The 17,834-nt window shown below is 46.1% G+C and overlaps 1 protein-coding gene and 1 long non-coding RNA gene across 2 annotated transcripts; one reads left to right on the top strand and one right to left on the bottom strand.

Moving 5' to 3' along the window:
• Positions 1–2,689: 2,689 nt before the first annotated feature.
• On the bottom strand, positions 2,690–3,594 carry LOC120683698. The gene is made up of 2 exons (XR_005678884.1): positions 2,984–3,594; positions 2,690–2,878 (listed from the first exon to the last, which is right to left on the bottom strand). It is a non-coding gene; the product is annotated as an uncharacterized LOC120683698 (long non-coding RNA).
• Positions 3,595–15,697: 12,103 nt separating this feature from the next.
• On the top strand, positions 15,698–17,702 carry LOC120682758. The gene is made up of 7 exons (XM_039964757.1): positions 15,698–15,920; positions 16,010–16,324; positions 16,462–16,605; positions 16,689–16,775; positions 16,923–16,963; positions 17,051–17,095; positions 17,323–17,702. Exons 1-7 carry the CDS (start codon positions 15,781–15,783, stop codon positions 17,370–17,372), a joined length of 822 nt encoding a protein of 273 aa, XP_039820691.1. The 5' UTR covers positions 15,698–15,780; the 3' UTR covers positions 17,373–17,702.
• The last annotated feature ends 132 nt before the right edge of the window (positions 17,703–17,834 follow it).

Raw genomic sequence — 17,834 nt, 5'->3', positions numbered from 1 at the left:
GTTGAGATGAGTTTGTGGAACCTATTTCTTGTTGCACTTGCGGTGCTTCCATTTTATATTTATAATTTATGGTTTAATAATCAATTTAATTTGCTTCATCCAGGGGCAGATTTAGCGTGGTGGGGTGGGGAGGGGGGGGGGCTTAAGCCCCCCTACCCTCATGAAGCCCTCCTAAGCCCCCCAACATTCTTGAGCCATGGATGAAGTAGGGGAACAAGAAAATGAGGAGGAGGAAGAAAAAGAGGGGAGGGGCCGTGGAGGAGGAAGAAGAAATAACACTAGTGAAAGGGAGAGGGTGATGATGCCGAAGAGAGGCTGTGTTTGTGCCACGCGCCAACAAAATCGTGAGAGAGGGCAAGCTGGGCTATTAAAGTTAATTCGGTAAAAAAAACTAACATGTAAACTGACTCAGTTGTTCTTTTACTAGATTCTCTACTTTATGATCCTTTTGCATGGCACCATGCCTCCATGGCCTAGTTTCTGTGGGGAACAATCGATCCAAGTTTCTTGCTTTTTGGAAGCCAACAAATCTCCATAGTGCAGAGTATAAAATTTCGTTCAGAATTTCAGTAACCTATGTTCATGTTCAAGCCTAATGAGCTTACTATACCAATTATGGACTGATTAATATTGTCATGGTTCCTGATCTGCTTATGGTGTTAATTTTTTTTGAGTTTGTGGTGTTAATTGTGAGGTGCGGTAGTGTCTTGTAGCAAGGCAACAAACTTTTGGAGTAATGTCAAGGACCCTCCCTTGGCAAGGACAGAGATGCAGGAGGATTGCAAAAGAAGGTCAGGTTGGATGTGCAGTGGCCTTGTGCTTGCATGGGCCTGCGGACATGAACAATCAGACATCACCAGTAGGCAGTAGGTGATGGACAGTCTCCAGACTCCACAGAGGATGAAGAAGCTTGCGGCGCGACGCTTATCGTTGCTCTTAGCCTCCAACTCTGTGATCCTCATCGCTGGTTAAACTTTGGCACCTTCTCATCATGATCACTGCAGGCCAGATGATAGTCTAATATAGTGCAAAGCCTAGAATTATCTCATTTATTTTGACTAATAATAATATAATCATGAAGGTGCATTTCGGATTTTCGGTAATATAATAAAATATATATGTGGTAAAATATATTAATTATTTGTGTAGTTAGTTTCCTATAGATATGCACGATATGTAGCTTGATATGCTAAACGATGGATAGATTTATATTTATAAATAGCAATATATTTTAGTGACACTTGTGGGTAATTTATAAATATGTATAAGGGTATTTTAGGCTAATTTTTTCGTAATGGCAAGGGTGAGTAATTTTAATTTTTCTTTTTTTTTCTTCGATTAACGTGGGAATTTCTAGACCTTGAGAGCGAACGTGGTGCTCCGTTGGTTGGCCAAATAATAGATAATAGATAAATTCAGAAGTCTGAATAGCTAGAGGACAATGAATATTTAGAACCATTCAAAAACCTAAATATGCGGACAATGGAAACTGAATCAGTGAACATTGGATATTCAGCGGGGCATAGAACATCTCACCATTTGTCGAAAAAGAGAACACTAAACATAGAAGATATATAGTAATAATGCAAATAAAAGAATAGCTTCCAACCGAACAAAATTGTAAGTAAAGACTGAAATGTTGAAGCGATTGAGGTTCACTTGACTGAAATATAGTATCAAGTTGCCGGCGATGGCATCTCTCAACCCACCAGCTGCTTAGCATCTTAGGCTATCCGCATTGGGGGACGGTAAACCGTCCTCTAGTACGTGATAGAGGAGGAATCCCCTGCAGCGGGGTCCTATATCGCCTACGCGAAAGCAATGGACGGCTCGACATCCACCATTCGTAGCGCAAGTACGGTTCTTCCGCTATGGGTGGGCCCAGCATCAATGCCGTGCACCTCCAACCGCCGGAAGCCGCGCCCCGCTGCCTCCTCCGCCCCGCCGCGCTTCCACTGCCGCTGACGCTCCGCCCCGGGCGCGGCCGCCCCTGCTCCTCCTCCGCCCGCCGCCGCCCCGCTGCGGCTCACCTCGCCCAGCTCCGCGTCCTCCAGCCCGCCACGGTCGCCACGGCGGGCCTCCGCCACTGGCCACGGTCGCCAGGGCAGCCCACCCGAGGCCTCCGTCGAACAGGGGCAGCTGGTGCCCGGCCCCCGCCCCCGCATCGTTGAGGAACGCGAGCTGCTCCTGCAGCTAGAGCTTGTCGAGGAGCGGGTCCCGGCGGGTGCGGCGAAGAGCTTGTCAAGGAGCCCGGCCCTAGCACGAGCCCGGCCTGGCCCGCTCTTAGCCGTGCCGTGCCTGGCCCGGTCCAATATCAAGTCGGGCCGTGTCGTGCCAGCCCACGGGCTCTACCAGCGGCCCAAGCACGGGCCCGCGGGCCTGTTTCGTGCCGGGCCATCCCGCTGGAGCCCGGCACTATAGCCCAGGCCAGGCCGCCCGAAGCCCATAGTTCAAAATACATCTCACCCTACTCCAAATTTAACAAGCAATTCAAAAAAAAAGGTCACAGATCACAGCCAGCCACACACAGAGACACATATAGTAAAATATCACTTAACTGATAAGTGATAACACAATTATAGAGCTATTTTAACACTTGATCTATGTGATCAAGTGTTGCTGCCTCATTAAAAACCTTCCTAGATAAAACTCACCCTTGTGAGAAACCCTAGGAAGGGAAAAAGAGTACAGCCCAACTCTATAATTGTTCAAAATTACATCACATTGTTCAAGTTCAGCAGACTCATTAGTACATTACAAACAGAAGATCAAATTGCAAAACACTACTGCTGACTTGGTGATGCTGCTGGCCTCTTGCCTAGGCCCAGCCTTGCCCCTTGCCTTCACTTCTCATGACTAGCCATTGGCAGGGACAGACCTAGCAAATACAGACAAGAGAAGAATCAATGATCATGATTTATGAAACTGAACAATTCATAATAGCATAATCAAATATGTTCATGTGAACTTGTGAAGTACTTACTCATTTCCAGCAGCCTGCCCTTCAGCATTGTCCTTGATGCCAAACTTTAACTCCAAATCTCGCGTCAACTTCTCGACATCATGCTGCGCCCTTGCATCAGCAGCTTCCCAGTCCTTGACACAGGTCAAGTACTCCACATTATGAGGCGCCAAGCATCGTCGACGCTCCTCGATCACCCTGCCAGTGAGACTAAAGCAAGATTCCGAAGAGACAGTAGAAATTGGAACAGACATAACATCTTTTGCTAGTATAGACAGAATGGGATATGTCAGTTTGTGCTCATGCCACCAAATTAATATGTCAAAATCATCATCAAAGTAGGTGACAGTGTCGCTGTCCAAGTAGGAAGCCAACTCTGAAACAAGAGGCACAGATACTGCAGAAGAAGATGTAGATGCAAGAGCAGGAGAAGAGGGACTTGTACCAGCAGCTCCATATATCTTACCCCAAGTATTTTTTTCTTACCAGATGATCCTGATATGTTGGAGGGCCTCTGCAACCTAACTGCACCATACTTGTTTTCATACTTGTTATACAGTTTGTACAGTTCAGCTCTTACCTCAGTGAAGTAATTAGAATAATCAACACCAACAGCCTAAGAAAGAAGCTGGAGAACATTATGAAATCCTCTCATCTTGGCCCTTGTATCCAAAACAAAAGCAAATGAATACAAAAGAGGGATGTTTTGCCAATAATTGAGGAACTTCAGTTTCATAGGAGTCAGAATGCTCATGAGCAAAGCATCAGTCTCTCTGGCATGCAAATGACAAGCAATTTCAAGGATATGATGCAGCATCAGAGGACTAGTTGGATAATAAACACCAAAGAAAGCAACAGTTGATTCATAAAAATTCCAAGAAACTCCATGATTTTCTCAGCAACAGCCCAATGACCTTCACTGAGTAGTGGCTCACCATTAACCAAACCATAATTAGCAGCAATAAAGGTCGAGAAAGTGCCCTTGTATAGTATGAGATGCTTGATCATGAGATAGGTGGAGTTCCATCTCACATCCATATCCAAAACAAACTTGCGAGGTTTAACCCCCTTAACAATGCAATAGTTATGAAATTCACCAATGCGTTGGTTAGAAGAGTTCAAATAAGAGATTGCAGTTCTAAAAGCCTCGAGATAAGACTTGATCCTTTTCAAACCAGATTTGATAATGAGATTTATAATGTGACATGCGCATCGCTGGTGCAAGAGTCCACGCAATGCATTGTTATTTTCTCTGTTAACATTGTCAAGTGGTGCAGGATCAGGACCAAGATAATCAACAAACTTAGGAATGAGCTTTGACATAACTCTGGAATTAGAAGAAGCATTATCAAGGGTCACAGCAAAGATTTTATCTGTCAAACCAAACTCATGAACAACAGATTCAACACGTTCAGCAATGTTAACACCATTATGTGAGCAATCAATGAGCCTAAGCCCAATGACTCTCTTCTCTAACTCCCAATCAGCAGAAACAAAATGAGCAACCACACTAAGATAGTCTTCCTTAGAATTGCCCGACCAAATGTCAGAAGTGAGGCAAACAAATGTAACAGAACGCAAGCTATCAATTAGAGAAGTACGACGCTCAAGAAAATATTTTTCCAAATCTCTAGTAGTGGTCTGTCTAGAGACTCTAGAAAAACAAGGATTGTGAGCACGCTGAATGCACTCCTCAAATACTTCTTCATAATCAAAACCAAGAGGCAAATCAAGTCTAGAAATCAACCGGCACATCTCTCTCCGAGCAACATCGGGTTTGTATTGCCAACCAGTGACTGAACCATCACCATTGAACTGGATGCGGGACTGCACTAAAGCAGCATGCTTAGCTTTCTTGACGCATTGCGTCTGGTGACGGAGCAGATGTCCAGTACCAGGAGTAGATAGACAGAACATGATTACAGTGGTGGCAATTGGCAGCGATTCGTACCTGCTTGCTAGAGGGCAAGGTCTCAAAGATCGGCTCGAAGTCATTCCAGGCACCAGACCTGGCACACTTCAACACGATGTTGTTGGCAGTAGAAGCAGTAGGCATCGAGGCCGGCGTCTGAGTCGCCGACGCGCCGACGCTATCACCTCCAGCACCAGCGCCGGCATCATCAGGGGCATCGACATTGATCGGAGCAACACTGCTACCGAACAATGCCTCAGCGCCGGCAGTCGGGTCGTCGTCGTCATCCGCGGGCAGGCCACACGCCCTGAGGTCATCGTTGATGGTGTACTCCTCCATGTCGTCCATCACGACGACCTCAGGGTGCAGCCCACCTTCGCATCAACCCTCGACGGCTCCATTCCTCAATGGCCGGCGGCTCCGAGTGCACGAGACCTGCACAAGAGACAAGATGGAGATGAAAGACGAGGGTTAGGGGTAGGGAAAAGAATGGAGATGGAAGACGAGGGTTAGGGTTAGGGTTACGGAATAGAGTACCTGCGCAGCCGGAGCCCGGAGCCATAGAGAGAAGAGACAACGACGGCGAGACGGCAAAGACTACTGCCAACTCCGGCCAGGATTGGAGCGAACCAGCGAGGTGCGTAGGAAAGCGAGATCTGCTCACCGGAGCGACGGAACCGGAGATCTACTCACAGGAGACGGAAGGGAAGACGAGAAGCCGGCGGCGGAAGCGGGTGCGGCCGTGCGGGTCGCCGCTTGCCGGCCGAAATGGCGGAGGCGGCCAGGCGGAGGCGCAATCTCTTGCGGTCGCGGAGTGGCGGCGGGAGCCAGGCGATGGGGGCGCGAGGGAATGGGGGCTAGGGTTACGAGCGGGGGGAGCCGCGGGCGGGCGGAGTTATATACTCCCCCCTCCCCTAGCCAGCTGGGTTGGGCCGGCCGCGCCCGACCGTTGGAGTTAGCGGGCCACTACCGGGCCGGCCTGCTAACTCCGTGCCGGGCCGTGCCGGCCCACGGGCGGGGGTGCTGGCCCAGGCACGGACACGGGCCGTGCCAGCCCGGGCACGAAATGGACCGGGCCAGGCTGGGTTTGGGCCGGGCCAAAAAAACGGGCTTCCAGGTGAGCCAACGGGTCACGGGCTGCATGGCCAACTATACACGTCGTTAACTCCCGCGCGTGCTAGCAGAAGGAGAGCACTGAGAATAGCAGCAGGTCCATGGCCGCCTTCGTCAATGTTCTCCCGATCCACACGTTCATGTCGGCGCCTGGCCTACCGAGATTTTCCAAGAGTCGAACAACTCACAAGCAGCACGCTAAACACACTCAGCTCCATCTTGGGCACAGCCACAGTTAAGTGGGCCAGTTGCCGCGGTGCGGCTTTGCCCATTGTTTATCAGCCTAGCAGGTTCAGCCCAAGTGCGTACGTGCGCGAGCAAGCAGGCAAAACCAGGGCTGAAAGTGCAGAAAGGTGCCCGTGCGCCATATGATCATACTCCTATGTACTCCCTCCATATTATTTTATTTGACGTTAGGACATCAAACAATAGTTCATTTTATATATAGATTCTTGTCTGAGACGTCAAAATAAAAGAATACGGAGGGAGTATCTTTCAGTGTCCCAAGGTCTGTTTGATAAGCTGAAGTTGGGTGCTAAACTTTAGCACAATTAGCATCTATATACGTGCTAAAGTTTATAAATCTTAGCTACATCTTAACCCATCTCATTAGTCATTAGCACTTCCATTTGAATAAGCTAAGGCTGATGTTTAGCACTTTCATATATAGCACGTGGATTCCAAGCGAAATGTTAGTTTTCTTTTTCAAAATATGGCATAAACACTGCTCAATCATATAAGAAAAAAAGAAGCAAGCTGGTTCTTACATGTAATGAACATGGCCTCATTTAGGCCATTTCGAGTGATTTTGGTGATCGAGTGACAACGCAATCAACGGGACTAAGGTGTTTGTCAAGTGTCACTACCGGAAAACGCTAATTCGCCGTGTGCCAGAATCTTTGCCGTGTGCATTTTATCGGGCACACGGCAAATAAAGGATTTGCCGTGTGTCTGCAAGAAAACACACGGCAAACAACAAACACACGGCGAACCGCGCTCTTCGCCGTGTGCCAAGCCCTAGCACACGGTGAACTCCAATCTTCGCCGTGTGCCATATGTCTGGCACACGGCGAACATTATTCTGCCGTCACGCGCCGTCTAGGTCCCTGACGGACGTCATTATTTGCCGTGTGTACAGGGTGACACACGGCAAACATGGACCTTTGCCGTGTGCCTGGCTCTAGGCACACGACAAAGATTGTGTTTGCCGTGTGCCTCAGTCCAGCACACGGCGAACACGAAAAAAAATTCATGTTTTTGCTTCCAAATTTTTTCTACACTCTCCATATTTTGTTTGGTACTCTATGTTTGAATATGATATTTTTACAGACATATTAATTGTATTTAACTAATTTATTTCATTTCAATGTTTTTTTCCGTATAAATCAAATATAATTCCAAAGGGCATGAAATAATAGGAAAAAAATTGTAAAAAATGATATTCATAATATTGACTGTAGTGTTAGAGCTTAAATAGTAGTTGAAACAAAATTTCAAAGTTTCTGGTAATGAAACATTACGACGATCGTGGTGGCAAAAAGTGTTTAAATTCTATAAAATTAGAACGACGTCAGAAAATTATGAGATTTGCCGCAGCTTCATGCTATCATGCGTGGAACGTATGGTAAAAATTTGAGCATGATTCGAATATTTTGTCACGATGATGCTTACCAATTGAGAGTTTCCCGAAGAAGATTCAGAGAGAAGAAGAGGATGAGTTTAGATTTGTACGTGTCATGATAGAAAAAATTGAGTTTGACTTTTAAACTTTTGCTATAGACAATATGCGTTAATGATTGCTTCATGTTGAATTTTCATATTTTTCCGGGTCTATTTGGTATTTTTAATGTATTAATTGCAAGTAAACTATTTTAATTGACATAATTAAAATATAATCAATAATGACATGAAACAATGAAATTTGAGTTAGTCAAAAAAATATTTATCATGTCATTGAGGCCGTATAAAAAATATGAGTGTTTAGCTTTAGTTAATTTTTGAATATTTCATTATCAAAATAGTAGACATGAAATTGTAGAAATTAACTTTGCCGTGTGTCTAGAGTCTGACACACGGCGAAGTCGAGATCTGACACACGGCGAAGTAAGACTTTGTTGTGTATCTTGGATCTTGGCACACGGCTAACTATATTTTCATAACTTAAATACACCGCACACGCTACCTCTCCGCTGCTGTGTTTCGGTAGAAACGAGAAGGGGAGATGGCTTGCCCTGCACAGTACATGCTCTCGGCCAGCGGCTGCATCTTCCTGGGGAGCAGCACGCCTCAGGCGAGCCTTGTCTGAGGCACCGTCATCGGCGGCGTTAGCGGCAGCAGGCCGTTCCTGCTCACCTGCAGCGCCTCGTTGTCTCTGTCTCCTTCCTCGCCGGCGCCTGCGCAGGAGGACTCCGACTGCAACGAGGAGGAGTGCGCCCCGGAGAAGGAGGTACCGCCTGCTCCCAGCTCTAGCTCCTCTTCTTTCAATTCCTTCTGAGCCCTCCTCGTTGGTAGCAAAAGGAGAGGGAAGAGGTGGGCAGGCAGCAGCAAATGAGAATATGAGATGTGCCATCCATTCGTGCTGTGTGCCATCCATTCGTGCTGTGCGCATGCAGGTCGGGAGCGTGCGGGCGCGTGCGGCGGCCGGCGGCGGCGTGGACTCGCGGCGAGTGTCGTGCGGACGCGTGCGCGTGTGGCGGAGGCGGGACGCGGCAGCTCGTGCGGCTCGCGGCGGCCGGCGCGTGCGCGTGGGGCGGCGTGGACTCGCGGCGTGCGCGTGCGTCTTTTATTTATTTATTTTTTAAATCTTTGTCGTGTGTCACATGTTTAGCACACGGCGAAGTCAACCCCGCCGCCATCAACTCCGGCCGACGCCATTTGTTATCTTTATTTCGCTGTGTGGCATGAATAACACACGACGAATGTGTTCGCCGTGTGCCCGATATATGACACACGGCGAACACTTTCGCCGTGACAGTGGCTGCCGTCGGCGCTTCGCCGTCGGCCACCCACGGTGAAAACTTCGCCGTGTGCTAAATGGGCTTTGCCGTATGCCAGGGGCACACGGCGAAATGAGGAAATCCAGTAGTGTGTATCTCATCAGATCCCAAGAGTGAAGTAAAAAGCCCTAGAAAAGCAAAACACGAAGAAAGAACTCAAAGAAAGATTGAAATGGACGAGTTCAGCAAAAATAAGTAGCACCGGATGAACCGGTGCATGATCACCGGAGTATCCGGTTGGCACCGGATAAACTGACTCCAGGATCACAGGTGCATTGTGCAGAGCGTATGGGAGGCAACGTGCAGAAGACTCAGTGGGTCCGGATAAACCAACGCCGTAGGGTCGGACTATCCAACCAAACCAGCCGGATTATCCGACGCGTGCCAAGGCCCCGTCGGAGCAAGTCTCGGGTGATTCTTCAGAGAGCATGTTGGGGGGATCAAGGCACTGTCTTAAAGATCGGATCAACTGATGCCACATCGGACAAAGGCATCGGAGTAATGGTGGCGTGCTTTGTGGCACAGAGGAAGAATTTTGTTAAGAACCGGATGATCCGACGCACCGTCGGAGTATAGCATCGGATTATCCGAAGGCCTCCACGTCAGCAATTTTCACAGTTTGAAAACTCAACGGCTAACCCAGGGCTGTGTGTGATCGGATGATCCGAAGCTACCTGGTTGGATTATCCGACACCCTACGTAGGAAAAAGATCAACGGCTCTAAACGGCTAGTTAACTTTGAGGGCTATATATATGGGTTCCCCCGGTCATTTGAAGTTTGCTGTAGTTCAGAGAAGACCCACACACATCCAAGAACATCTCCAAGCCAATCAAAGAGTAAAGTGATCAAATCCTTTAGGTTTAGCACATTCTTGTAAGTGAAAGTGCTAGGATAGCTCATGAGTGAGTGAGGAAGCATGGTGTTGTACCTTGTGACTGGTTCTTGAGCGAACCAACAAGAAGAACTCGGTGAGCCGGCCATCCTTGAAGTCTTGGTGACTCGCCGGCACGTCTTTGACCCTCTGGCTTGGTGTGGAGTGTCGACGACACGCTTTGTGCGAGGGACGTGGAGACCCCCTTCCTAGGTGGAGAAGCTCCTTAGTGGAACCCGGGGCCAAGGTGACTGTGTGTTCACGGGAGAGACTTGGTGGCCGAGAAGCAATACTCTTTGGGAGTGCTTCAACAACGTGGACGTAGGTGTGCCTATGTGGCTAACCGAACCACGGGATAAATCCTCGTGTCACAAGAGTTTGCGTTATCTCATCTCTCTTTAAGTTTCCGCAGTTCTTATTGCAATCTTTGTGTGCCTTTACTTTTTAGAGTAGAATCTTGATAGGATTGACTATAGGTTGCATAACTCTTTTGGGATGAGGGTTTGCACACTAGAAGGACACTAGTTGCACATCTAGATAGTATGCTTTAGTTTATTTTATGTGCAAATAGTTGGAGTTTGAGGTTAATGTTTTTAGTTTGCCTAATTCATCCCCTCCCCCTCTTAGGCTACGAGAACCCAATTCATATCAATTGGTATCAGAGCTGGGACTCACACCTTTCACAAAGGAAGCCAATTCTATTGGCAATTTGTGTTACCAGCTCATAGGATCGGTATTAGGCTTCACCGTCTAGTGAGTTAGCTCATCGGGGAAGGGATGGATTCTTTAGGACCTCCTCCACGTTTCGATGGCACGGGCTTCCAATGGTGGAAGATTTTAATGGAATCACATCTCCAAGCTAAGGGCCAAAATGTTTGGAGAGTAACTAATGAAGGCATGAAAAGCAAAGGTCAACAAGAGAAATAATTTGATGCTATTGCAAAATATGTAATCTTAAGTTCTCTTGATGATAAAATTTTCAATCGTGTGTTTGCTTGTGAAAATGCTAAGGATCTTTGGAAAACTATCAAGGAGAACCATGAGGGCACAAAGGATGTGGCAAACGAAAGATATCATGTTCTCATTAATAGACTAAATAGCTTCAAGCAATTTGATCATGAAAATGCCGAATCTATGTACTCACGGTTGAATGTTCTTGTGAATGAGATTAACTCTTTAGAGGTGAAGAAAATTGATGATTTGGAGCTCATTCGCAAGATCTTTCACTCTCTCCGAAGGCCGGACTATGATTTGATGACAACCATTCTCTATGAGAAAGAGCTCACAATAATGACATCAAATGAAATCCTCAACAAGGTGACCGCCCATGAGCTTCGCAACGACATCAAGCCAAGAGCCCCACCTTCTTCCCCAGCTCATAGTGCTCTCACAAGCAAGTAAGAAAGGTTGTGGAAGAAGATGACAATCAAGCAAAGTTCAAGTGAAGAGGAAGAATGCCAATGCTCCTCAAGTGATGAAGATGTCATGTCCCCAAGCTTTTCAAGCAAGTGAAAATCATGAACAAGAGTGTAACGTCCCGCCTCCCCGAGGCCGGGCCCGCTTACATCTGGCTGCTTTCTAGGACATAGACTGTCCTCACAGACCAACACCAGTCTTTTCTGCACACTTTGTCCTCACTCGTGCGCACCCGGGAAGAACTTCCCGGTCGGTCATCCATCCCCAAATTTCTCCCGGCCAAGCACGCTTAACCTCGGAGTTCTTTGGAGACCGGCTTCCGGAAAAGAAGTTGCAACTTGTTGGTATGAGTATCATATTAATCCTATTAAGCCCTGGGCCGGGGTGTCACAAAGAGCTTGAAGAAAATCAATTCAATATGGTACATAGTTTTCCTTAAAGATGGGCCTCACCACCAACATATGAAGGTTGAGAAGAGATTCAAGAAGAAGAAAGAGAAGAAGCCCAAAGAAGAATCCTTTGTTGTTCTTGGTGAATGGACAAGTGGTGATGAAGAATCAAGCACAAGCTCAAGTGATAAGTCAAACAAGACCTTCACCACCCGCTTCAACACGGGCGCGGCTTCATCATCCAACATATGCCTTATGGCTAAAGATATGGAAAGCGATGTAAGTGATGATGACTCCGACTCTCCTTCCTATGAAGAACTTCTTGACTTAGTACATGAGCACCAAAGAGTAATTAAGAAACATTCTAAAAAATATGATGCTCTTAATGATCTTAATGCTGCCCTTGCTATAAATTATGATAATTGATGTGCAAATTCCAATTGCTTAGCAAGAAACATAAAGAACTCAAATTAAAAATTGAGAGCATCACTAAAGAAACTAATAACTCTTTGGAAACTTCTAACTCTTGCAACAAAAAATGCCATGAGAATGTTTTTTGTAGAATCATGTGATGACCTCATAGCAAAGGAAAATGACGAGCTCAAGCAAGAGGTAGAAAGGCTCATGAAGGAGTTGGCTAGATTGAAGGGCAAAGACATAGAGAGTAATGTCCAACCTTCTCAATATAACCATGAAGACATGGTGAAGAAGCTTGAGAAGGGGTCCACCGTGACTTGCTCAAAGTGTCATCAAGAAGGCCACAAGTCCAACAAGTGCTCTCAACCAAAGAAGAAGCTTTCGGATGAGAAGAATAAGAAAAAGATCACAATCAAGAGTTCTCTCATCTACACCAAGCCCAACTGGAAGAACAAGACAAAAGCACCACCTACATGATCAAGAAGAAGGACAATGGCAAAGTGGTTGCTCACAAGGTTGGGAAGAAGGATTGGAGATGGAACCACTCCATTTGGGTGCCCAAAGAAGTCATCATTAACATGAAGGGGTCTCAAATGTTGTGGGTTCCAAAAGATACTTGAAGCCCAAGGATCGGCAACGGGGGATTTGGAGGCTTAGCTCACAAGATGATGAGAAGATTCAAGCCAAAGAAACTAAGCTCACAACTTGGACATTTGGTGCCCAAGTCCCCCATAAAGTAATGATAGCTAGATTTTATTTCAAGCATCATGTAGCTCTATTACTTTTGCAAGGATGTTTGCATGCATTGCATTTCCTAGTATTATATATGGTGGGTTGCTTATGTCTTGCTCTAACCCATGAGCAATCTACATGGTTTGATAAATGTATAGAAAGCTACACAAGATTATCCTTTCATGGTACATGGACTTCATGAGGTATGTATTTCATTTTTGTACCATAAACACAAGCTATAGGGTAAACTTCCCATTGTTGTCATGAACAATGTGCATACATTTACTTGGTGATTCAAACACTAAATGCACAAATTTAGCGGGAGTTCATCATATGGTTTGTGATTTTGGAGACTAACGTGTTTACAAGTTTACCTTTTGTAGTCTCTTTCCGGCGTTAACACTCTAAGAAAATGTTGTTCACGCTCAATGTGAATTAACAACTCTATAAGAGTGATTAGATAAAGTAGTGTGCTTTCATGTATATTGAGCCATGCTCTATTGAACTAAAATTTCCATATCTAAGTTCATAAGCTATGTGCTCATATATTTGTTCACATTGGTGTGCCCAAGTGACTCTCGCCCATCTTCTTTTCAAGTGGTACAACCAAGGTAACTAAGTGACCCTCGGAAGTATGCAAGGTTCTAAAACTCTTTCATTTGGTATATTTATCATTTCTTTATCCTTTAGAGCTACCTCCGTGTATGATATGATCTAAACTTTTTTGGTCTAAATACCTAGTTGTGCACTTAATTTTCACATTATCATTTGTGCACACAAATTGTGGAAAGTTTAGCTTATATCATGCAAACTTCATGTTTTGTGATCCACCTTAGTAATCATTCAAGTGGTATCTTCATTGATATCATACACATGGATCATGGCTCATGAAACTAACTCCCGAGGCTACTAACTTTTCCCTTTGAGCTATATTATTTTGCAAGGCCTTTTTAGGTGATTTGACTCCAAAGGGGGAGAAATGTGGAACAAAGCAAGTATCTCCTATAAGGGGAGGGATGTCTTCCAATGGGGGAGAAATATGGGGAAAAGAAAAGGAGAAAAATCATGGATTTAGGGGGAGGCCAAGCCGACATTGGATGGTGGTAAGCATCCAAGCAAGTGTAAGTGGTTCAAACTGTCAATTTTTGTAAATTTATACTTGCTTTGATTGTGTTGTCATCAATCACCAAAAAGGGGAGATTGTAACGAACATGGCCCCATTTAGGCCATTTCGAGTGATTTTGGTGATCGAGTGACAACGCAATCAACGGGACTAATGTGTTTGTCAAGTGTATCTCATCAGGTCTCAAGAGTGAAGTAAAAAGCCCTAGAAAAGAAAAACACGAAGAAAGAACTCAAAGAAAGATTGAAATGGACGAGTTCAGCAAAAACAAGTAGAACCGGATGAACCGATGCATGGTCACCGGAGTATCCGGTTGGCACCGGATGAACCGACTCCAGGGTCACCGGTGCACTGTGCAGAGCATATTGGAGGCAACGTGCAGAAGACTCAGTGGGTCTGGATAAACCGACGCCATAGGGTCGGACTATCCGACCAAACCAGCCGGATTATCCGACGCGTGCCAAGGCCCCGACGGAGCAAGCCTCGAGTGATTCTTCAGAGAGCATGTTGGGGGGATCAAGGCGCTGTCTTAAGGACTGGATCAACCGACGCCACATCGAACAAAGACGTCTAAGTAATTGTGGCGTGCTTGGTGGCGCAGAAGAAGAATTTCGTTAAGGACCGGATGATCCGACGCACCGTCGGTGTATAGCGTTAGATTATCCGAAGGCCTCCACATCAGCAGTTTTCACAGTTTGAAAACTCAACGGCTAACCTAGGGCTGTATGTGATCGGATGATCCGAAGTTACCTGGTCGGATTATCCGACGCCCTACGCAGGAAAAAGATCAACGGCTCTAAACGACTAGTTAACTTTGAGGGCTATATATATGGGTTCTCCCGGTCATTTGAAGTTTGCTGGAGTTCAGAGAAGACCCACACACATCCAAAAATATCTCCAAGCCAACCAAAGAGTAAAGTGATCAAATCCTTTAGGTTTAGCACATTCTTGTAAGTGAAAGTGCTAGGATAGCTCATGAGTGAGTGAGGAAGCAAGATGTTGTACCTTGTGACTGGTTCTTGAGTAAACCAACAAGAAGAACTCGGTGAGCCGGCCATCCTTGGAGTCTTGATGACTCGCCGGCACGTCTTCGACCCTCCGGCTTGGTGTGGAGCGGTGACGATACATTTTCTGCGGGGGACGTAGAGACCCCCTTCTTAGGTGGAGAAACTTCTTAGTGGAATCTGGTGCCAAGGTGACCGTGTGTTCACGGGAGATACTTGGTGGCCGAGAAGCAATACTCTTTGGGAGTGCTTAAACAATGTGGATGTAGGTGTGCCTTTGTGGCTAACCAAACCACGGAATAAATCCTCATGTCACAAGAGTTTGCGTTCTCTCGTCTCTCTTTAAGCTTCCTCATTTCTTATTGCAATCTTTGTGTGCATTTACTTTCTAGAGTAGAATTTTGATAGGATTGAATATAAGTTGCATAACTCTTTTGGGATGAGGGTTTTTACACTAGAAGGACACTAATTGTCCATCTAGATAGTATGCTTTAGTTTATTTTATGTGTAAATAGTTGGAGTTTGAAATTAAAATTTTTAGTTTATCTAATTCATCTCCTCCTCTCTTGGGCTACGAGCATCCGATTCATATCATTACACAACTGAGAGAGAAGTCAGAGTCTCGGCGAGAAGAGAGAGAGAGACTGAGAGGGAGAAAGTCAAGAGACTCTGAGAGAGAGGAAAGAAAGATATATAGAGAGAGTCAGAGAAACTCAGAGAGAGAGAGCCAGAGTCTCAAGAGAGAGTCAGGGAAGAGAGAGAAATCCACGCTCGCCGCTATATACGCCACAGGCCGTTTTCACTAAACCGCGGCGCAGCACTACAGAGAGACCCAGCCAGCGTGATGTCGTGGGTCCCAATGAGGTGCGGAGACGGCAAACTCTGCGGCGACGGCGGCGCGGAGTACCCGTGCGTGAGGCGGTTCCGGCACCGGCGGCTCATCGCCTTCCTCTGGATGTACGGCTTCGAAGCCACCGTCGAATCGTACGCACGCACGTTCCTCTCCTTGGCCATTTCCCTTGCGCCTCGCCTCTCTTTCTCGCCTAACGCTTCGCATGCTTCGCTGCGTGCAGGATGCTCGGCGAGTCGGACGCCATCTGCAGCCCACGCCGCCTGCAACAGCTCGTGCACCGACAGCAGTGGCGCGACGCCCGCAGCTACCTCTGCCGCTTCCTGCCGCCGCCGGTGGGCACCGAACGGCTCAGCGTCGAGGCCCATGTCCTTCACTGCTTCCTCGGCGTGCACACGGTCTTGGCCAGCATCGTCGCCGGCGTAAAGGAAGACCCCGCCTACAGCCAGTACCTCAGCCACGACAGGACCGTCAGCTACGGCGCTGTCAGGATCCGCTCCATCATTCTCAGCATTCTCTGCGCACGGCAACAAGTGAGGTACATACAGACAGAGATCTATCCAGTCGAATTGAATCCAACTTGTGCTGCCTCTTCTTGTTTCTTGTGCTGCCTCGAATCAAATTATTGTCGTGTCAATTAGTAAACATACACATGGATGTGAATATGTGATGCAGGACTTCGATTGACTGGGAATGCGTGAGGTACAAGGCGGCGGATATTATCTATGACTTGGTTTCTCGGACTCCGGAGCTCAAAGATCTCATCTTAATGCCGGGCAACCGAATGAAGCCACACAATGTTCTTCCCATTGGGTTCGGGTATATTAAACTGAAATCCCCAGTCCTCGCCATTTCTTGTTGCTCTTCCATCGATTTGATTGTTATAATCTTATTGCCACCAGTTTCCGCGGGAGGCGTCACTTAAAGAAACGGACCCGCCGGGCAAGAGCATCTGCTCTTGCCAAGGTCTATATTGGCCGACAGAGGAGGTATTCTACCATGCAACTTATCTTCAGATGAACAACATAATGCTCACCACTGGCTCAATCTTCCTGTTTCTGAATTTATTTTTAACCACTGAATTTTGGTAGTGCGGTCTCTGACAGAATTGATTCCCTTTCTTTTTTTTTTGCCAGTCTACCAGCTATATCGGATCCCTCTCAGGAATCTTATGATGGTAAGATACCATTTTTTATATAAAAAAATTGCCATTAAGCAATGCGGCTGGTACATTTGCATATGACCAATATGTCTTCATTTGCAGAACTGACCGTGTCCAAGGCACTGGATTGGGTGGCAGATATTGTTGGTAAACAAGCTTCTCTGTACTCTAGATTAAGCTCATATACCCATTAAGCTTCTCTGTATACATGAAAGTTATAAGTTTACCCGAAATTACATCTTAGGATTTCATAGTCAAAATTGGTCAGAGATGTCTCCTCTCCCAACTATTTTGTTGGGGAACAAATTATGTACATCTTTCTAGCTAGATACTGTGTCATTATGTTACTGATATTGAACTTGTCTGACCTTCAGATGAATGTTTGAAAGCTGGTAGGCGTCCAGAGTCTCATCCAGTTCGTTAACTTCAGACAAGTGGAATGGAAGGTAAATTCAGAGTTTTTTCATCCACAAAAAGCTGCTTCAGAAAAAATTCATTGTGTAAACTTAATATCTTGATTTTTCATGGGTTATATTATTCGTTGAATCCATTTTGGTAGAACTCCGTAGTAAAATGATGCCAATCAACTTTCAGTTGCTCTTTCCATTTCTACTTCAGTCTTGGATTTACATGTTTTATTTTTTTGACATGGTGGCCCTCATGCTTTGCAGAAAAAAACAAACACATATACCATGCAAAATGAGAGCGAACTATTAGCTTTGTTATGCTGTGACTAAGTTCATCATTATTGTTACATCCCATTCTTTTGCTCCTAATGCACTAATTTTATTACTGTTGTTGAGTTCAGTCAAGCCATTACCAGCCTCCATAAGATTCGTTAGCCAACCCTTGTCCCTGCCCCCATGGTGGTGTGTCGGCGCCAGCT

The sequence above is a fragment of the Panicum virgatum genome, chromosome 7N, assembly GCF_016808335.1.
Source record: "Panicum virgatum strain AP13 chromosome 7N, P.virgatum_v5, whole genome shotgun sequence".
NCBI lineage: Eukaryota > Viridiplantae > Streptophyta > Magnoliopsida > Poales > Poaceae > Panicum > Panicum virgatum.
The sequence above is the reverse complement of the archived record's forward strand: the minus strand, read 5'-3'. Positions and strand labels throughout refer to the sequence as shown.